At 49.3% G+C, this 22659-nt stretch overlaps 1 protein-coding gene across 6 annotated transcripts in view; it reads left to right on the forward strand.

Annotated features, from left to right (window-relative positions):
* The window catches only part of CCDC150 (coiled-coil domain containing 150), a 389117-nt gene that overhangs the window by 353718 nt on the left and 12740 nt on the right, over positions 1 to 22659 (forward strand). For 5 of the 6 annotated variants that reach the window (XM_063916594.1, XM_063916598.1, XM_063916599.1 and 2 more), the window contains one exon: positions 7907 to 8213. In XM_063916594.1, the coding sequence (XP_063772664.1) occupies positions 7907 to 8068 (162 nt within the window). In that variant the 3' untranslated portion in view covers positions 8069 to 8213. Of the gene's footprint in view, positions 1 to 7906; positions 8214 to 22659 lie in introns of those variants that run through there. The other variant, XM_063916595.1, reaches the window with a different exon arrangement.

Genomic DNA, 22659 nt, shown 5'->3' on the forward strand with positions numbered 1-22659 from the left:
CCTGTCCCCAAGGGCCAGGGTGTCTCTTCTGTGGTGGCTGCAGAGTGCTCACCTTCTCGAGGGCCGCAGGTTCGGCATACAGGACTGGGTCCTGGTGACCACGGATGCAAGCCTCCGAGGGTGGGGGGCAGTCACTCAGGGAAGAAACTTCCAAGGGCTGTGGTTAAGTCTGGAGACTTCTCTACACATAAATATACTGGAACTAAGGGCCATTTACAACGCCCTGAGTCAAGCAGAACCTTTGCTTCAAAACCGGCCAGTGCTGATTCAGTCAGACAACATCACGGCGGTCGCCCATGTAAACCGCCAGGGCGGCACAAGAAGCAGGATGGCAATGGCGGAAGCCACAAGGATTCTTCGATGGGCGGAGAATCACGTGCAAGCACTATCAGCAGTGTTCATTCCGGGAGTGGACAACTGGGAAGCAGACTTCCTCAGCAGACACGACCTCCACCCGGGAGAGTGGGGACTTCATCAAGAAGTTTTCCAACTAATTGCAAACCGATGGGAACTGCCACAGGTGGACATGATGGCGTCCCGCCTCAACAAAAAGCTAAAACGTTATGCGCCAGGTCAAGGGACCCTCAGGCGATAGCTGTGGACGCCCTAGTGACACCGTGGGTGTACCAGTCGGTATATGTGTTTCCTCCTCTTCCTCTCATACCAAAGGTGCTGAGAATAGTAACAAAGAGAGGAATAAGAACAATACTCATTGTTCCGGACTGGCCAAGAAGGACTTGGTACCCGGAACTGCAAGAAATGCGCACAGAGGACCCATGGCCGCTGACTCTCAGACAGGACTTGTTGCAACAAGGGCTCTGTCTGTTCCAAGACTTACCGTGGCTGCGTTTGACGGCATGGCGGTTGAACGCCGGATCCGAGCGGAAAAAGGCATTCCAGATGAAGTTATTCCTACGCTGATAAAAGCTAGGAAAGATGTGACAGCAAAACATTATCACCGTATATGGCGGAAGTATGTTGCTTGGTGTGAGGCCAGGAAGGCCCCTACGGAGGAATTCCAGCTGGGTCGATTCCTGCACTTCCTACAGTCAGGGGTGACTATGGGCCTAAAATTGGGGTCCATAAAGGTCCAGATTTCGGCCCTATCCATTTTCTTTCAAAGAGAACTGGCTTCACTGCCTGAGGTTCAGACTTTTGTAAAGGGAGTGCTGCATATCCAGCCCCCTTTTGTGCCACCAGTGGCACCCTGGGATCTTAACGTTGTGTTGGATTTCCTGAAATCACACTGGTTTGAGCCACTTAAAACCGTGGAACTAAAATATCTCACGTGGAAAGTGGTCATGCTGTTGGCCTTGGCATCGGCTAGGCGGGTGTCGGAATTGGCGGCTTTGTCATGTAAAAGCCCATATCTGATCTTCCATATGAACAGGGCAGAATTGAGGACTCGTCCCTAATTTCTCCCAAAGGTGGTGTCATCGTTTCATTTGAACCAACCTATTGTGGTGCCTGCGGCTACTAGGGACTTGGGGGACTCCAAGTTGCTGGACGTAGTCAGGGCTTTGAAGATATATGTTTTGTTTCCAGAACGGCTGGAGTCAGGAAGACTGACTCGCTGTTTATCTTGCATGCACCCAACAAGCTGGGTGTTCCTGCTTCAAAGCAAACTATTGCTCGCTGGATCTGTAGCACGATTCAGCAGGCTCATTCTGCGGCTGGATTGCCGCATCCAAAATCGGTAAAAGCCCGTTCCACGAGGAAGGTGGGCTCTTCTTGGGCGGCTGCCCGAGGGGTCTCTGCATTACAGCTTTGCCGAGCTGCTACTTGGTCGGGTTCAAACACAGTTGCAAAGTTCTACAAGTTTGATACCCTGGCTGAGGAGGACCTTGTGTTTGCTCATTCGGTGCTGCAGAGTCATCCGCACTCTCCCGCCCGTTTGGGAGCTTTGGTATAATCCCCATGGTCCTTACGGAGTTCCCAGCATCCACTAGGACGTCAGAGAAAATAAGAATTTACTCACCGGTAATTCTATTTCTCGTAGTCCGTAGTGGATGCTGGGCGCCCGTCCCAAGTGCGGACTCTCTGCAATACGTGTATATAGTTATTGCTTAACTAAGGGTTATTGTTATGAGCCATCCGTTTAGTGAGGCTCAGTTGTTGTTCATACTGTTAACTGGGTAAGGTTATCACAAGTTGTACGGTGTGATTGGTGTGGCTGGTATGAGTCTTACCCTGGATTCAAAATTTCCTTTCCTTGTAATGTCAGCTCTTCCGGGCACAGTTTCCCTAACTGAGGTCTGGAGGAGGGGCATAGAGGGAGGAGCCAGTGCACACCAGATAGTACCTAATCTTTTTTTAGAGTGCCCAGTCCCCTGCGGAGCCCGTCTATTCCCCCTGGTCCTTACGGAGTTCCCAGCATCCACTACGGACTACGAGAAATAGAATTACCGGTGAGTAAATTCTTATTTTAAGCGGGACAGAAGCCCGCCATCGAGGGGGCGGGGCTTCTTCCTCAGCACTCACCAGCGCCATGTTTTTCTCCACAGCACCGCTGAGAGGAAGCTCCCCAGGCTCTCCCCTGCAGATACGCAGTAGAAGAGGGTAAAAAGAGAGGGGGGGCACATAATTAGGCGCAAAAATCATTATAAACAGCAGCTACTGGGTTAACATTAAGTTACTGTGTTATTCCTGGGTTAATGGCGCTGGGGTGTGTGCTGGCATACTCTCTCTCTGTCTCTCCAAAGGGCCTTGTGGGGGAATTGTCTTCAGATGAGCATTCCCTGAGTGTGTGGTGTGTCGGTACGTGTGCGTCGACATGTCTTAGGTAAAAGGGCTCCCCTAAGGAGGAGATGGAGCAAATATGTGTGTGAGGGGTGTCTCCGTCGACAACGCCGACACCTGTTTGGAAATGTGTAATTAAGTGCTAAGGTGAATTTATTGCACAAAAGATTAGAGAACAGACAGGGAATCTACCCATGTCTGTCCCTATGTCGCAGAGACCTTCAGAGTCTCTCAATGCTCACTATCCAAAATAATAGACACTGATATCGACACGGAGTCTGACTCCAGTGTCGACTACGATAATGCAAAGTTACAGCCAAAATGGCAGGAAAGTATTCAATATATGATTATTGTAATAAAAAATGTTTTGCAGATCACTGATGACTCATCTGTCCCTGACACAAGGGTACACATGTTTAAGGGGAAGAAAGCTGAGGTAAATTTCCCTCCTCTCATGATGAAAAAGAGCGGGAATCTCCAGATAAGAGACTGCAGTTTCCCACAAAGAATTCTCAGGGAGTATCCTTCCCCTACTAGGGCCAGGATACGATGGGAATCTTCCCCTAGGGTGTCACGTTTGCCCAAAAGGTAGCCCTGACAGCTATCATCAGGGATCCTGCAGATAGCGTGCACATTATGGTACACTACTCAGACCGGCAATTGTGTCGGCATGGGTTTATAGCGCTGTAGCAGCGTGGACAGGTACCTTATCAGCAGAGATTGAGACCCTAGTATGTATATATATATATATATGTATATATATAGATATATATATATATATTAAAGATGCTGTCTTAAGATATATATATATATATATATATATAAAACATGCGCAAAAAGGCATTAGTCTACTGGGTTCTAGAGTCAACGCTATGTCAATTTCTGCTTGACGTGTCCTGTAGATATGCAATGGACAGCAGATGCCGACTTAAGAGGCATATGGAAGGCTGAGGATTGTGTGGAGAAGGGATCTCGGACCTGATCTCCACAGCTATGGCTGGTAATTCTGATCTTTTGCCTTATATTCCTGCACAGCCTAGGAAAGCACGACATTATCAAATGCAGCCTTTCGATCACAAAGAAACAAGAAAGTCCGAGGTACGTCCTTTCTTGCCAGAGGCAGGGGCAGAGGAAAGAAGCTGCACAACACAGCTAGTTCCCAGGAACAGAAGTCCTCCCCGGCCTCTACAAAATCCACCGCATGTCGCTGGGGCTCCACAGGCAGAGCTAGGCCCGGTGGGGGCACGTCTTCGTAATTTCAGCCACTAGTGGGTTCACTCCCTGTTGGATCCCTGGGCAATAGATATTGTGTCTCAGGGATACAAGCTGGACTTTGAGGAGATGCCCCCTCACCGACGGCCCTGCCGGCTTCCCCCCACGGGAGGGAAATAGTGTTAACTGCAATTCGCAAATTGTATCTTCAACAGGTGGTGGTCAAGGTACCCTTATTATTATTCGACCATGTTGTAGTCCCGAAACCGGACGGTTCGGTCAGACCCATATTGAATTTAAAATCCCTGAACATATACCTGAAAGGGTTCAAGTTCAAGATGGAATCGCTAAGAGCGGTCATAGCAAGCCTGAAAGGGGGAAATTTTATGGTGTCTCTGGACATAAAGGATGCATACCTTCATGTCCCCGTTTATCCACCTCGTCAGGCGTACCTCAGATTTGTGGTACAGGATTGTCATTACCAATTTCAGACGTTGCCGTTTGGTCTCTCCACGGCCCCGAGATTCTTCACCAAGGTAATGGCGGAAATGATGGTGCTCCTGCGGAAGCAAGGTGTCACAATTATCCCGTACTGGGACGATCTCCTCATAAAAGCGAGATCAAGAGAGCAGTTGCTGAACAGCGTATCACTTTCTCTGGAAGTGTAACGGCAACACGGCTGGATTCTAAATATTCCAAAGTCGCAGTTGGTTCCTACGGCTCATCTGCCTTTCCTAGGCATGATTCTAGACAAAAGGGTTTATCTCCCGATAGAGAGAGCTCAGGAGCTCATGACACTGGTCAGGAACCTATTAAAACCAAAACAGGTGTCAGTGCATCACTGCACTCGAGTCCTGGGAAGGATGGTGGCATCATACAAGGCCATTCCCTTCGGTAGGTTCCATGCGAGGTCCTTTCAATGGGACTTACTGGACAAGTGGTCCGGATCACATCTTCAGATGCATCGGTTAATCACCCTATCCCCCAGAGCTAGGGTGTCTCTTCTGTGGTGGCTGCAGATTGCTCATCTTTTCGAGGGCCGCATATTCGGCATTCAGGACTGGATCCTGGTGACCACGGATGCAAGCCTCCGAGGGTGGGGAGCAGTCACACAGGGAAAAAAGTTCCAAGCTCTGTGGGTAAGTCAGGAGACTTGCCTTCACATCAACATCCTGGAACTAAGGGCCGTATACAACGCCCTACGTCAAGCGGAGACCCTGCTTCGCGACCAACCGGTTCTGATTCAGTCAGAAGCCACCAGAATTCTTCGCTGGGCGGAGAATCACGTAAGCGCACTGTCAGCAGTGTTCATCCCGGGAGTGGACAACTGGGAAGCAGACTTCCTCAGCAGGCACGACCTCCACCCGGGAGAGTGGGGACTTCATCAAGAAGTCTTCACGCAGATTGCAAGTCGGTGGGAACTGCCACAGGTGGATATGATGGCATCCCGCCTTAACAAAAAGCTACAGAGGTATTGCGCCAGGTCATGAGGCTCTCAGGCGATAGCTGTGGACGCACTGGTGACACCGTGGGTGTTCCAGTCGGTCTATTTATTTCCTCCTCTTCCTCTCATACCCAAGGTGCTGAGGATAATAAGAAAAAGAGGAGTGAGAACAATCCTCATTGTTCCAGATTGGCCACGAAGGACCTGGTATCCAGATCTGCAAGAAATGCTCACAGAGGACCCGTGGCCTCTTCCTCTAAGACAGGACCTGTTGCAACAGGGGCCCTGTCTGTTCCAAGACTTACCGCGGCTGCGTTTGACGGCATGGCGGTTGAACGCCGGATCCTAGCAGAAAAGGCCATTCCGGACGAGGTAATTCCTACGCTGATAAAGGCTAGGAAGGACGTGACAGCTAAACATTATCACCGTATATGGCGAAAATATGTTTCTTGGTGTGAGGCCAGGAATGCTCCTTCACTTCCTACAGTCAGAAGTGAATTTGGGCCTAAAATTGGGTTCCATTAAGGTCCAGATTTCGGCCCTATCCATTTTTTTTTCAAATAGAGTTGGCTTCTCTACCAGAAGTTCAGACGTTTGTGAGGGAGTGCTGCATATTCAGCCTCCTTTTGTGCCTCCAGTGGCACCTTGGGATCTTAACGTGGTGTTAAGTTTCCTGAAATCACACTGGTTTGAACCACTTAAAACGGTGGAGTTAAAATATCTCACGTGGAAAGTGGTCATGCTATTAGCCTTGGCTTCGGCTAGGCGTGTGTCAGAATTAGCGGCTTTGTCACATAAAAGCCCCTATCTGGTTTTCCATATGGATAGAGCAGAATTGCGGACCCGTCCACAATTTCTGTCAAAAGTGGTGTCATCTTTTCATATGAACCAACCTATTGTGGTGCCTGTGGCTACTCGTGACTTGGAGGATTCTGAGTTACTGGATGTGGTCAGGGCTTTGAAGGTTTATGTAGCCAGAACGGCTAGAGTCAGGAAAACGGAGTCACTGTTTATCCTGTATGCATCCAACAAGCTGGATGCTTCTGCTTCAAAGAAAACTATTGCTCGCTGGATCTGTAACACGATTCAGCAGGCTCATTCTGCGGCTGGATTGCCGCTGCCAAAATCAGTTAAGGCCCATTCCACTAGGAAGGTGGGCTCTTCTTGGGCGGCTGCCCGAGGGGTCTCGGCATTACAACTATGCCGAGCTGCTACTTGGTCAGGTTCAAACACTTTTGCAAAGTTCTACAAGTTTGATACCCTGGCTGAGGAGGACCTATTGTTTGCTCAATCGGTGCTGCAGAGTCATCCGCACTCTCCCGCCCGTTTGGGAGCTTTGGTATAATCCCCATGGTCCTTACGGAGTCCCCAGCATCCACTAGGACGTTAGAGAAAATAAGATTTTACTTACCGGTAAATCTATTTCTCGTAGTCCGTAGCGGATGCTGGGTGCCCGTCCCAAGTGCGGACTTTTTCTGCAATACTTGTATATAGTTTTTGCGTCAATAAGGGCTATGTTATTGTTGCATCAGAGTTGAACTGATGCTCTGTTGTTGTTCATACTGTTGACTGGGTAAGTTTATCACAAGTTATACGGTGTGATTGTTGTGGCTGGTATGAGTCTTGCCCTGGATTTCCAAAATCCTTTCCTTGTACTGTCAGCTCTTCCGGGCACAGTTTCTCTAACTGAGGTCTAGAGGAGGGACATAGAGGGAGGAGCCAAAGCTCACCAGAATCTAAATTCTTTCTTAAAGTGCCCATGTCTCCTGTGGAGCCCGTCTATTCCCCATGGTCCTTACGGAGTCCCCAGCATCCACTACGGACTACGAGAAATAGATTTACCGGTAAGTAAAATCTTATTTTTCTTCCAGTCAGATGTTAGTTGAGATTACTTGTTCTTTCCCTTCCAAATTATTGCTTGTATGGGTAACTCAGCTGATCCTTCATTAATACCCCTTTTACAGTCGCACACCTGGGTCACTCCCGGGATGCTACCCAGGATGCATTCCCGGGACTGACCCCTTTCACACTGCACTAAGACCTGGGATCGACCCGGGACAGCCCCATTTACACTGATCCCGGGATATCCCTGCAAATGCATATGTATGTCATTAGAAATGGTCTTGGGGTCAGAAAAGATGACATCTTCTTTTCTGAGCCCAAGAAATCTCCAATCCGAGGCCTTTTAACAGTCCCGGGATAGTGAATCCCGGGACGGGCCCTTTCACACTACACAGCTTCCCGGGACCAACCCTGGTCGAGACCTGGGTTGAAATCCCAGGATGCTCGTCCCGGGAAATTGACCCTGTACCCTTTCACACTTAGAAAAATCCCGGGATGATGCGCGTTCACGTGCAAAATCCCGGGATTTTCATGCGAGTGTAAAAGGGGTATAAAGTCACTGCAATGTGTCCCTGCTATGCACCTGTTATGCACTTTCATTACTTACTGTATACTTGAAAATGGAATTGGGTTTATAATTGTTTGATTGAAGTTTCCTTCCTCCTGTAGGATGTTCCAGAATGTTGCCATGTGAAACATCCACAGTTTCTTACCCACTCTACTATGGAACACTGGGCGACCAAACAGAAGCTTAAGTTGATTTCCAGAAACTTTCAGTTGAATGAGAAAAGAAAACCACCTGGAGATCAGGCTCCGCACACTGCATCCTAGAGCTCATGTAAGAGCAGTTTCCTATGTCACTGAAACAACTCAGCAGACATTACTGTGACAATTTGCAGAAGTTACATGGATTTGTATAAATCTGTATATATATATTTTTATATAATTATGAAATGTGGATCATAGATTTATTTTCGTACCGAAATACAGATTAATCTTTCTTGAGTACTTTTTTTTGTTTTGTTATTTTTTAACTTGTGCAGTGAAACAAGGGAATTACGGTTGTTTCAGATGTGGTGATCCATATATTGACTGCTTAGTGGGTACTTCAGTTGGGAGCAAGATGTAGCAAGGTAAAAACCTTGCTTACCTCGCGCCCAGTTTTGGATTATTATGGGTATACGCGCCTCTGATACTCGCGGTATCCAATGTTTCAAAAATGGTAGCTGGATTTTCACAGTTGAAAACCCCTCAGCCCATAAAAAAAAATTAAACTCGCCTGTCTGGAGGTCTCCCCTCAATCTTCCGACTCAGGGGTCAGGAGAGTCCCAGTGGTTGCTGGGAGACTCAAGGGGGGCTGGGAGGCGCAAGGGCTGCTGGGAGATGTAGTTCTCCCATTGGCCAGCTCGGTGGGGGGAATCGCACAAACACTCATGCACACACTCACACATACTTACTCACATATTTACACACACTGATGTGAATGGGCAAATATTCTCTGTAAAGCACTGCGGAATATGTGTGCGCTATATAAATAACTAAAATACAGTAAATAAATAAAATACACTCACACACACTACATACTCACCCTGCTGCAGAAGACCTGGCTCCTGATGCTGGATGCAGAAGACCCTGCTTCGGAAGGTGAGTAATTACTGACTAATTGAGCTAATCGGAAACTTCTTATTACTTAATAAGCCCTCGGAGGGGGGGGGGGGGGGGGGAGGTGTACCACTGAGAGGCCTGAGAAAGTCCAGCTGACTTTTCCTAAAATGAACCCCTTTATCAAAAATCTGGCTTGCTCCAGAAGTGCGTGAAAAAAGTCAGCATCCCAATTGAATAACTAAAATCCTGTGACTTTGGGAAAAACCCTTCACCGTGGTGTTTTTTTTTATCCCTTATTAGTAGTCTTATCACAGGGAGCAGCATTCAGTGTGTTCGCTGGTGACCAAACATGCCGGTGAGGTCATGCAGATAATGGTACATGCCTTTGGCAGTTGATGGTGCTACTTTAATTTCATCAGAATAAAATAGTTTTTCACAGACTGAGATCCCTGCTAAACTATTCCGACCTGCTATAGGTGTCGGGCAGCACCAGCTAAAATATTCCTGATAAACAAATATTCCAAATCTTACTTCTGGAGTCTACCAATGCCAAGATGGAGCTAGGTCCCAGTGTTATGAGGAAAATAATCTCAGTGCTAACTTCCTCTATCATCTATCTGGTATCCGTTCAGATGGTCGACAGTCATTAGGTCGACCACTATTGGTCGACATTGACACATGGTTGACACATGAAAAGGCCGACATTAGTTTTTCACATTTTTTTTCTTTTGTGGAACTTTTCCATACTTTACGATCCACGTGGACTACGATTGGGAACGGTAATCTGTGCCGAGCGCAGCGGTAGCGGAGCGAGGCACCTTGCCCGAAGCATGGCGAGCCATGCGAGGGGACGAGGTGCACTAATTGGGGTTCCCCGTCACTTTACGCAAAAAACGACACCAAAAAAAGTAAAAAGACGCATGTCGACCTTTTCATGTGTCGACCATGTGTCCATGTCGCCCATGTCAGTGTCGACCAATAGTGGTCGACCTAATGACTGTCGACCATAACATGGTCGACCATTCGTACCGGAACCCATCTATCTGGGGGACGCTGCGTCAAGACCCCTGGGTTATAGTGTGGGCTATGGAGGTTAGGCACAAAAAACACTAAAAGCTGACTCTTCTCCCCTCTAACCCATCCCACCTCCAGCAGGGACTCAGTCTAGTTGTTTGGTGCCTTGGAGGAAGGCATACTTTTTCTTTCTTCCTAGGTTTTTAGGTAGGTTTAGTTTCTGTTATTTTACTTTGATATGGGTACTTAGGGCCTGATTCAGACCTGATCGTAGCAGCAAATTTGTTAGCAAATGGGCAAAACCATGTGCACTGCAGGTGGTGCAGATATAACAATTGCAGAGAGAGTTAGATTTGGGTGGGCTGTATTCAAACTGAAATCTAAATTGCAGTGTAAAAATAAAGCAGTCAGTATTTACCCTGCACATAAACAAAATAACCCACCCAAATCGAACTCTCTCTGCATATGTTATATCTGCCACACCTGCAGTGCACATGGTTTTGCCCAACTGCTAACAAATTTGCTGCTGCGATCAACTCTGAATTACCCCCATAGACCTGACGTTAGACACTCTCCAATCTCTCGGTTGGCTGATCAACTTTCCCAAGTCAAGACTTCTACCATTGCAAAGAATGGTGTTCCTGGGCCTTCTCTTCAACACCAAGGTTCAGAGAGTTGGCTAATCTTCTGGATGTCCACTGCTTTCTTTAGGGTGTTCTAAGGATACAGCCACCATATGTGCCTCCTGTTCCTCCTTGAGATTTAAATTTGGACCTTATGGCCCTTCAAAAACTGCCATTCGAGCCTCTGGATTCGGTGGACTTGCGTTTTCTGACTTTAAAGGTGGTGTTTCTCTTGGCCATTGCTTCTGCTCGGCGGGTCTCCGAGCTGGGTGCCTTGTCTTGCAACGCACCTCTTCTCATTTTTCATTCTGACCGTGTGGTTTTGAGGACGAAGCCCTCTTTTTTTGCCTAAAGTGGTGTCTGCGTTCCATCTGAACCAAGACATTGTTCTGCTGGCCTACAATCCACCTTCATCATCGCAGGATGCCTCTTCCCTGGCATTGTTGGACGTTGTTTAGGCTTTGAAGATATACTTGTCTCGCATGGTGTCGTTACTCCGCACGGAGAGTCTTTTGGTCTTTGTGGATGCTCCTAAGCGGGGTTGGCCAGCCTCCAAGAACACCATGGCTCGTTGGGTCACATCGACTATCCGTTAGGCTTATGTGTCTACTGATTTACATGTTCCGGCTCTACTGAGGGCTCATTCGACTAACGCGTCTTGGCCAGTTTGCCGTGGTGTCTCTGTGGAACAGCTGTGCAGGGCTGCGACCTGGTCATCTGTGCGCACCTTTACTAAATTTTATTGGTTCTATACCTTTGGTTTGGAGGAATCTCAGTTTGGCCGTACTGTCTTGTGTACGGCTGCACCGGATGCCCCCCTTCTCTGTTAGCTTGCTTTGGGAATTCCCAGAGGTCATGACTCAACGTCCCCCAGAAGGATGATGGAGCAAATGGGATTTTCTCTGACGTCCTAGTGGATGCTGGGGACTCCGTCAGGACCATGGGGAATAGCGGCTCCGCAGGAGACAGGGCACAAAATTTTAAAAGTTTGACCACTAGGTGGTGTGTACTGGCTCCTCCCCCTATGACCCTCCTCCAAGCCTCAGTTAGGTTTTTGTGCCCGTCCGAGCAGGGTGCAATCTAGGTGGCTCTCATAAAGAGCTGCTTAGAGTAAAAGTTTTGATAGTTTTATTATTTTCAGTGAGTCCTGCTGGCAACAGGCTCACTGCAACGAGGGACCTAGGGGAGAAGAAGTGAACTCACCTGCGTGCAGGATGGATTTGCTTCTTAGGCTACTGGACACTAGCTCCAGAGGGACGATCACAGGTACAGCCTGGATGGGTCACCGGAGCCGCGCCGCCGGCCCCCTTGCAGATGCCGAAGTAAGAAGAGGTCCAGAAACCGGCGGCTGAAGGCTTTTCAGTCTTCATGAGGTAGCGCACAGCACTGCAGCTGTGCGCCATTGCGCTCAGGCACACTTCACACCGGCGGTCACTGAGGGTGCAGGGCGCTGGGGGGGGCGCCCTGGGCAGCAATGTTAATACCTTTCTGGCTAAAAAGAATACATCACATATAGTCCATGAGGCTATATGGATGTATTTCACCCCTGCCAGGTCTCAGAAAAACCGGGAGAAGAGCCCGCCGGAATAGGGGGCGGGGCCTATCTCCTCAGCACACAGTGCCATTTTCCTACACAGCTCCGCTGCTAGGAAGGCTCCCAGGCTCTCCCCTGCACTGCACTACAGAAACAGGGTAAAAAACAGAGAGGGGGGGCATTTTTTGGCGATATATATATTTAAGCAGCTATAAGGAAACAACACTTATATGTGTGGAGGCGGAGCAATTGCCGGTAATGGTGATGTCACCCCCTAGGGAGTCGACACCGGAATGGATGGCTTTGTTTATGGAATTACGTGATAATGTCAGCACGCTGCAAAAGTCGGTTGACGACATGAGACGACCGGCAAACCAGTTAGTACCTGTACAGGCGTCTCAAACACCGTCAGGGGCTGTAAAACGCCCTTTGCCTCAGTCGGTCGACACAGACCCAGACACGGACACCGAATCTAGTGTCGACGGTGAAGAAACGAACGTATTTTCCAGTAGGGCCACACGTTATATGATCACGGCAATGAAGGAGGCTTTGCATATCTCTGATACGGCAAGTACCACAAAAAGGGGTATTATGTGGGGTCTGAAAAAACTACCTGCAGTTTTTCCTGAATCAGAGGAATTGAATGACGTGTGTGATGAAGCGTGGGTTACCCCTGATAAAAAACTGCTAATTTCAAAGAAGTTATTGGCGTTATACCCTTTCCCGCCAGAGGTTAGGGCGCGCTGGGAAACACCCCCTAGGGTGGACAAGGCGCTCACACGTTTATCCAAACAAGTGGCGTTACCGTCTCCTGATACGGCCGCCCTCAAGGATCCAGCTGATAGGAGGCTGGAAAATACTCTAAAAAGTATATACACACATACTGGTGTTATACTGCGACCAGCAATCGCCTCAGCCTGGATGTGCAGTGCTGGGGTGGCTTGGTCGGATTCCCTGACTGAAAATATTGATACCCTGGATAGGGACAGTATTTTATTGACTATAGAACAATTAAAGGATGCATTCCTTTATATGCGAGATGCACAGAGGGATATCTGCACTCTGGCATCAAGAGTAAGTGCGATGTCCATATCTGCCAGAAGAAGTCTATGGACACGACAGTGGTCAGGCGATGCGGATTCCAAACGGCATATGGAACAGGTGGACCCCTGGGTCCTGCAGGTAGTATCTCAGGGTTACAGGTTGGAATTCGAGAAGTCTCCCCCTCGCCGGTTCCTAAAATCTGCTTTGCCAACGTCTCCCTCAGACAGGGCGACGGTATTGGAAGCCATTCACAAGCTGTATTCTCAGCAGGTGATAATCAAGGTACCCCTTCTACAACAGGGAAAGGGGTATTACTCCACGCTATTTGTGGTACCGAAGCCGGACGGCTCGGTAAGACCTATTCTAAATCTGAAATCTCTGAACCTGTACATACAAAAATTCAAGTTCAAGATGGAGTCACTCAGAGCAGTGATAGCGAATCTGGAAGAAGGGGATTTTATGGTGTCCTTGGACATCAAGGATGCTTACCTTCATGTCCCAATTTGCCCTTCACACCAAGGGTACCTCAGGTTCGTGGTACAAAACTGTCATTATCAGTTTCAGACGCTGCCGTTTGGATTGTCCACGGTACCCAGGGTCTTTACCAAGGTAATGGCCGAAATGATGATCCTTCTTCGAAGAGAAGGCGTATTAATTATCCCTTACTTGGACGATCTCCTGATAAGGGCAAGATCCAGAGAACAGCTGGAGGTCGGAGTAGCACTAACTCAAGTAGTGCTCCAACAGCACGGGTGGATTCTGAATTTTCCAAAATCCCAACTGATCCCGACGACACGTCTGCTGTTCCTAGGGATGATTCTGGACACTGTTCAGAAAAAGGTATTTCTTCCGGAGGAGAAAGCCAGGGAGTTATCCGAACTCGTCAGGAACCTCCTAAAACCAGGGACAGTGTCTGTGCATCAATGCACAAGAGTCCTGGGAAAAATGGTGGCTTCTTACGAAGCGATTCCATTCGGCAGATTCCATGCACGAATTTTTCAGTGGGATCTGCTAGACAAATGGTCCGGATCGCATCTGCAGATGCATCAGCGGATAAAATTGTCGACAAGGACAAGGGTCTCTCTGCTATGGTGGTTGCAGAGTGCTCATCTGTTAGAGGGCCGCAGATTCGGCATACAGAACTGGGTCCTAGTGACCACGGATGCCAGCCTGAGAGGCTGGGGAGCGGTCACACAAGGAAGAAACTTCCAGGGCGTGTGGTCAAGCCTGGAAACGTCTCTTCACATAAATATACTGGAACTAAGAGCAATCTACAATGCTCTAAGCCTGGCAAAACCTCTGCTTCAGGGTCAGCCGGTGTTGATCCAGTCGGACAACATCACGGCAGTCGCCCACGTAAACAGACAGGGCGGCACAAGAAGCAGGAGGGCAATGGCAGAAGCTGCAAGGATTCTTCGCTGGGCGGAAAATCATGTGATAGCACTGTCAGCAGTGTTCATCCCGGGAGTGGACAACTGGGAAGCAGACTTCCTCAGCAGACACGATCTTCACCCGGGAGAGTGGGGACTTCATCCAGAAGTCTTCCACATGATTGTAGTCCATTGGGAAAGACCAATGGTGGACATGATGGCGTCCCGCCTCAACAAAAAACTGGACAGGTATTGCGCCAGGTCAAGAGACCCTCAGGCAATAGCTGTGGACGCTCTGGTAACACCATGGGTGTACCAGTCAGTGTATGTGTTCCCTCCTCTGCCTCTCATACCCAAGGTACTGAGAATTATACGGCAAAGGGGAGTAAGAACGATACTAGTGGCTCCGGACTGGCCAAGAAGGACTTGGTACCCGGAACTTCAGGAGATGCTCACGGAAGATCCGTGGCCTCTACCTCTAAGAAGGGATCTGCTTCAGCAGGGACCGTGTCTATTCCAAGACTTACCGCGGCTGCGTTTGACGGCATGGCGGTTGAACGCCGGATCCTAAGGGAAAAAGGCATTCCGGAAGAGGTCATCCCTACCCTGGTCAAAGCCAGGAAGGAGGTGACTGCACAACATTATCACCGCATTTGGAGAAAATATGTTGTATGGTGTGAGGCCAGGAAGGCCCCGACAGAGGAATTTCAACTGGGTCGATTCCTACATTTCCTGCAAACAGGATTATCTATGGGCCTCAAATTAGGGTCCATTAAGGTTCAAATTTCGGCCCTGTCGATTTTCTTCCAGAAAGAATTGGCTTCAGTTCCTGAAGTCCAGACTTTTGTAAAAGGAGTACTACATATACAGCCCCCGGTTGTGCCCCCAGTGGCACCGTGGGATCTCAATGTAGTTTTGGATTTTCTCAAATCCCATTGGTTTGAGCCACTCAAATCGGTAGATTTGAAATATCTTACATGGAAAGTAACCATGCTACTGGCCCTGGCTTCAGCCAGGAGAGTGTCGGAATTGGCGGCTTTATCGTATAAAAGCCCATATCTGATTTTCCATTCGGACAGGGCAGAATTGAGGACGCGTCCTCATTTTCTGCCTAAGGTGGTATCAGCGTTTCACCTGAACCAGCCTATTGTGGTGCCTGCGGCTACTAGCGATTTGGAGGATTCCAAGTTGCTGGACGTTGTCAGAGCATTGAAAATATATATTTCAAGGACGGCTGGAGTCAGAAAATCTGACTCGCTGTTTATACTGTATGCACCCAACAAGCTGGGTGCTCCTGTTTCTAAGCAGACGATTGCTCGTTGGATTTGTAGCACAATTCAACTGGCACATTCTGTGGCAGGCCTGCCACAGCCTAAATCTGTCAATGCCCACTCCACAAGGAAGGTGGGCTCATCTTGGGCGGCTGCCCGAGGGGTCTCGGCATTACAACTCTGCCGAGCAGCTACGTGGTCAGGGGAGAACACGTTTGTAAAATTCTACAAATTTGATACTCTGGCTAAGGAGGACCTGGAGTTCTCTCATTCGGTGCTGCAGAGTCATCCGCACTCTCCCGCCCGTTTGGGAGCTTTGGTATAATCCCCATGGTCCTGACGGAGTCCCCAGCATCCACTAGGACGTCAGAGAAAATAAGAATTTACTCACCGGTAATTCTATTTCTCGTAGTCCGTAGTGGATGCTGGGCGCCCATCCCAAGTGCGGATTGTCTGCAATACTTGTACATAGTTATTGTTACAAAAAAATCGGGTTGTTTATTGTTGTGAGCCATCTTTTCAGAGGCTCCTACGTTATCATGCTGTTAACTGGGTTCAGATCACAAGTTGTACGGTGTGATTGGTGTGGCTGGTATGAGTCTTACCCGGGATTCAAAATCCTTCCTTATTGTGTACGCTCGTCCGGGCACAGTATCCTAACTGAGGCTTGGAGGAGGGTCATAGGGGGAGGAGCCAGTACAGACCACCTAGTGGTCAAACTTTTAAAATTTTGTGCCCTGTCTCCTGCGGAGCCGCTATTCCCCATGGTCCTGACGGAGTCCCCAGCATCCACTACGGACTACGAGAAATAGAATTACCGGTGAGTAAATTCTTATTTTCTCTTACGTCCTAGAGGATGCTGGGGTCCACATTAGTACCATGGGGTATAGACTGGTCCACCAGGAGCCATTGGCACTTTTAGAGTTTGAGAGTGTGGGCTGGCTTCTCCCTCTATGCCCCTCCTACCAGACTCAGATTAGAAAATGTGCCCGGAGGAGCCGGTCACAGCTAGGGGAGCTCTACATAGCTTTTCTAGTAAAGTTTATTTTTAGAGTTTATTTTTTTTACAGGGGGCTGTTGGCAACAGCCTGCCTGCAGCGAGGGACTAAGAGGGGGAGCAGTGTCCGCCCTGCGGGATCTGAGCCACTGTCTCCGTTGACTGGACATTGAGCTCCAGAGGGGTCAGATCGTTCTCCGCCACAGGGGACCGCTCGCCCCAGCAGCATGCCACCAACCCCTTACAGAGCTGAAGAGTGGTGAGTGGGACACCGAACCCCCTAGCAAGCGGGGGGCCGGTGTGAAGATGGCGGCAACGGGGTGGGAGCGCAGTATTAACTGCGCTCCTGGGAGGCTCAGAGGCACATAGTGCGGCGCTGTGAGGGGCGAAGTCTGTCGGGATCCGCGGATCTCAGCCAGCACATTTTACCTCAGGCCAGTATAATCCTTGAAGAGCGGGAAGACAGCACCATTAGGGGGGCAGAGCCTCTCCTCAGAGCGGACCCAGCAGCGTTCCAGCGCCATTTTCCTGCCTGCACAGCACTGAGAGGAAGAACAGGTCCCTCCACAGCAACTCCAGCTATCTGTACACGGTACCAGGGGGTTGTAGAAGGGGGGGGGAGGCTGTAAAATGACTGTGTATCCTATTAAGGTGCACAGTCAGCGCTGATAAGGGGTCTTCCTTTACTAAAAGCGCTGTGTGTGGGTTGGCTCCAATCTCTGTGTCTCTTTTGCCATTCTTGGGGGGGAAACTCTGTCTGCCCCCACGTGTGTGTGTGTGTGTGTGTGTGTGTGTGTGTGTGTGTAGTGTTTTGTGGTCTCCTTTAGCTATGTCCAGGGACACTGTCATATGCTGCAGAGGATTTATCCTCCCAGGATGAGCTCATTCCATGTAATCAGGATAGCACTGGTTTAGCACAGATACCTGCAAGGGAACCAGAGTGGTTTTCCTCTATCAAATCTTGGATTTCTCAGATTTCTGACAGGGTTGCAAGTAATGAATCTGCAACCCAGGTATTACAGAGCTCTATGGCAGTATGGGCGGTTTCTGGTACCTCAGGACACCCCACTATGTACCCCCACAAACGTGCGTTTGTGCATGTCACACAAGACGAAACGGAAAACCGATTCTGACACCACAGACGGTGATGGGGATGTTTTGCGGTGGTCCGCATCTCTTGCAAAGGGGGTGCAATTGTTGATAGAACCAATCAGGGATGTGTTGAATGTTAATGATACCACACCTGAGCAGGTTGAGGAGGCTTTTTTCACTGAAAATAAAAAAGCCTCGCTAACCTTCCCTGCGTCAAAGGAATTGAATGCTATATTTGAAAAGGCATGGGTAAACCCTGAGAAAAAATTCCAGGTCCCTAAAAGGGTGCTGGTGGCGTTTCCTTTCCCTGAGGAGGATAGGAAAAAATGGGAAAACCCCCTGATTGTTGACGCATCTGTGTCCAGACTCTCAAAGAAGGTGGTTTTGCCTGTTCCAGGATCCACCGCCTTAAAGGAGCCGGCTGATAGAAAAATTGATAACACGCTTAAATCAATGTACACTGCTTCAGGGGCCATATTACGTCCCACTATTGCTACTGCATGGATTGCAAAGGCTATAGTAAAGTGGTCGGCTACCTTACTTGAGGATTTGGATACGATGGAAAGGGATGACGTTGCTTTATATTTACGCAACATACATGATTCAGCAGGTTTTATGGTAGAATCTATGAAAGACCTGGGTTCCATGGCTGCGGGAATATCTTCCATGTCTGTTTCAGCTCGTTGGGGACTGTGGCTGCGTCAGTGGTCGGCCGATGCGGAATCCAGGAAAAGTGTGGAGGCCCTACCCTATACAGGTCATGCCCTCTTTGGGGTAGCTCTAGATGCGTGGATATCCACGGCTACAGCGGGCAAGTCTCCGTTTCTTCCCTCAGCAGCACCTGCTCCGAAGAAGTCTTTCTCTTCACCTGCAACACAGTCCTTTCGGCCTAACAGGCCTAGAAAGGCCAGAGCGTCCAATACCTACTTTAGGGGAGGTCCAGGTAAGCCCAAGAAACCTGCAGCTGCAGGTTCCCAGGAACAAATGCCTGCTTCAGGTACGCCAAAGTCCTCCGCATGACGGAGGACCGCGCGGCCTGGAGATGGAGCCAGTGGGAGCCAGACTCAGACACTTCAGTCACGTCTGGGTATCGTCCGGCCTGGATCCCTGGGTGATAGATATTGTATCCCAGGGATACAGGCTGGAATTTCAAAGTCTCCCTCCTCATCGTTTTTTCAAATCAGGCTTGCCGACTCTGTTGGCAGACAGCACTGTACTACAAGACGCTGTCCAAAAACTGGTGGAGACACAGGTCATTGTACCAGTACCACCTCACATGCAGAACAAAGGTTATTATTCGAACCTTTTCGTGGTACCGAACCCGGATGGTTCGGTCAGGCCCATTCTGAACCTAAAATCGTTGAACCCCTTTCTAAAGGAGTTCAAGTTCAAAATGGAGTCTCTCAGGCGGTGATATCAGGTCTGGAAGAGGGGGAATTCCTGGTATCCCTGGATATCAAGGATGCGTACCTCCACATTCCGATATGGCTGCCGCATCAGGCTTATCTCCGTTTCGCATTGCTGGACTGTCATTTCCAGTACCAGACCCTGCCATTCGGGCTTTCCACAGCACCAAGGGTGTTTACCAAGGTGATGGCAGAAATGATGATTCTCCTCCGCAAACAGGGTATGAACATCATTCCATATCTGGACGACCTGCTGATAAAGGCATTGTCCATGGAGAAGCTGCTGCAATCCATTGTTCTCACAACACGCCTCCTCAGGAGTCATGGTTGGATTCTGAACCTTGCAAAGTCACATTTGGAACCAACCCAGAGGTTGTCCTTTCTGGGAATGATCCTGGACATGGAAGTGCAAAAGGTGTTTCTTCCGCAGGAAAAGGCGTTGGTAATATAAACTATGGTCCGGGATGTCCTGAAGCCAGCCCGGGTGTCGGTTCATCAATGCATTCGCCTGTTGGGAAAGATGGTGGCCTCTTACGAGGATCTCCAGTACGGGAGGTTCCACGCTCGGACCTTCCAACTGGATCTCCTGGAGAAGTGGTCGGGATCTCATCTCCACATGCACCAGAAAATTCGTCTGTCGCCAAAGGCAAGGATTTCACTCCCCTGGTGGCTCCAATTGCCTCACCTTCTGGAGGGCCGCAGGTTCGGGATTCAGGACTGGGTCCTCCTAACCACGGATGCGAGCCTTCGGGGCTGGAGAGCGGTCACTCAAGGAGTAACCTTCCAAGGATGGTGGTCAAGCCTGGAAGCCGGCCTGCCAATCAACATCCTGGAACTAAGAGCCGTCTACAACGGTCTTCTTCAAGCGGCCCCTCTTCTAAGAAATCGGGCTATTCAAGTGCAGTCGGACAACATAACACCAGTGGCTTACATAAACCATCAAGGCGGAACGAAGAGCAGAGCGGCAATGTCAGAGGTGACAAGAATACTCCTCTGGACAGAAAAACACGCGTCAGCGCTGTCAGCCGTCTTCATTCCGGGAGTAGACAACTGGGGAGCAGACTTCCTCAGCAGACACGATCTCCATCCAGGGGAGTGGGGTCTCCATCCAGAGGTGTTCGCAGAAAGAAGACACCTTTTGGGGTTTGCTCCAAATAGACATGATGGTCTCTGGTCTCAACAAGAAGCTTCGGCGTTATTGTTCCAGGTCGAGGGACCCACAGGCAGTGGCAGTGGACGCCCCGGTCAGTGTACGTGTTTCCACCACTCCCACTCATCCCAAGAATCCTCAAGCTCATAAGGAGAACAAGGGTTCAAGCGATCCTCATTGCCCCAGACTGGCCAAGAAGGGCTTGGTACGCGGCCCTTCTGAATCTACTGCAAGAAGAGCCAAGACCTTTTCCTCTTCGGGAGGACCTGCTGCAGCAGGGGCCGTTCGCCTATCAAGACTTACCGCGGCTACGTTTGACGGAATGGAAGTTGAGCTCCTGATACTTGCTCTGAAGGGTATTCCAAATAAGTTTATTCCTACCCTCATACAGGCTAGGAAAGGGGTAACGTCTAAACATTACCATCGTATTTGGAAGAAATGTCTCTTGGTGTGAATCCAAGAAGTTTCCTACGGTGGAGTTTCAACTGGGACGTTTCCTCCTATTCCTACAAGCAGGAGTGGATATGGACCTGAGGTTAGGATCTGTGAAGGTCCAGATTTCGGCCCTATCCATTTTCTTTCAGAAACAATTAGCTGCCCTCCCTGAGGTTCAGACCTTTTTGAAGGGAGTTCTACATAGCCAACCTCCCTTTGTACCGCCTACGGCGCCCTGGGACCTTAACATGGTGTTGCAGTTCCTCCAATCGGATTGGTTTGAGCCCCTACAGGAGATAGAGGTCAAGTTTCTTACATGGACGGCGGTCACGTTGTTGACCTTAGCTTCTGATAGATGTGTGTCCAAGCTGGGGGCTTTATCCTGAAGAAGCCCTTACTTGATCTTCCACGAAGAAAGTGCTGAGCTCCGGACTCGTCAGCAGTTTCTTCCGAAGGTTGTGTCGGCATTTCATATCAACCAACCTATTGTGGTGCCAGTGGCTACTGACTCCTCAATTACATCAAAGTCCTTGGATTTCGTAAGGGCTCTGAAGATATATGTGAAGAGAACTTCTCGTCACAGAAAGTCGGACTCTCTGTTTATCCTATATGATCCCAAGAAAATTGTGTGTCCTGCTTCTAAGCAGACGATCTCTCACTGGATCAGGTTCACTATCCAGCACGCTTATTCTACGGTTGGACTACCGTGTCCAAAATCTGTTAAGGCCCACTCTACTCGTAAGGTGGGGTCTTCCTGGGCGGCTGCCCGGGGTGTCTCGGCAGTGCAACTTTGCCGAGCTGCAACTTGGTCTGGGTCGAAAACGTTTGCAAAGTTTTACAAGTTCGATACTTTGGCCTCTGATGATCTGAAGTTCAGTCAATCAGTTCTGCAGGAGCCTTCGCGCTCTCCCTCCCGTTCTGTAAGCTTTGGTACATCCCCATGGTACTAATGTGGACCCCAGCATCTTCTAGGACGTAAGAGAAAATAGGATTTTGGTACCTACCGGCAAATGCTTTTCTCGTAATCCGTAGAGGATGCTGGGTGCCCGCACATCGCTTCATTTTCCTGCAAATGTTATTTGGTTCAGTACCACTTAGTTTTAGTTATGTACTGCATTGTTACTTGGTAAGTAATGTTTCAGCAGTTGCTGAATGTTCAAGCTACATTGGCTTGGCGTGCCTTGTATGTGTGAGCTGGTATGAATCTCGCCACTATCTGTGTATAATCCTTCTCTCGAAGATGTCCGTCTCCACGGGCACAGTTTCTAGACTGAGTCTGGTAGGAGGGGCATAGGGGGAGGAGCCAGCCCACACTCTAAAACTCTTAAAGTGCCAATGGCTCCTGGTGGATCAGTCTATACCCCATGGAACTAATGTGGACCCCAGCATCCTCTACGGACTACGAGAAAAGGATTTACCGGTGGGTACCAAAATCCTGTTTTCTCTTACGTCCTGGAGCAGGGGTGGGCAAATATTTCAGCTGGGGGGGGGGGGGGGGGCGCTCGAGTGAATAGTCGAGGGCCACACACAAAATATCTTGTAAATCGGGTCTGAACTGAGCATGCACCGCAATGTGTAGGCGCGTCGGTCTGCAGCGTCAGGCAGTGACAGGATGGTACGAACAAAGCGATCGCACGGGCGATCGCAAGGTGATTGAGAGGAAGAGGACGTTTGTGGGTGGCAATTGACCGTTTTAGAGGAGTGTCTGGAAAAACGCAGGAGGGACCAGGTGTTTGGAGGGAGGGTTTCTGACGTCCACTCCTGCTCCTATCATCGCACTGGAAGAGTAAAGGCCCGTACACACTGGTCGATGTATCGGCCGTTCTCTTGAACGGCCGATACATCGCGGGACCGTCGGCCAGTGTGTACGGGCGATACGTC

This window comes from Pseudophryne corroboree, chromosome 4 (assembly GCF_028390025.1).
Source record: "Pseudophryne corroboree isolate aPseCor3 chromosome 4, aPseCor3.hap2, whole genome shotgun sequence".
NCBI lineage: Eukaryota > Metazoa > Chordata > Amphibia > Anura > Myobatrachidae > Pseudophryne > Pseudophryne corroboree.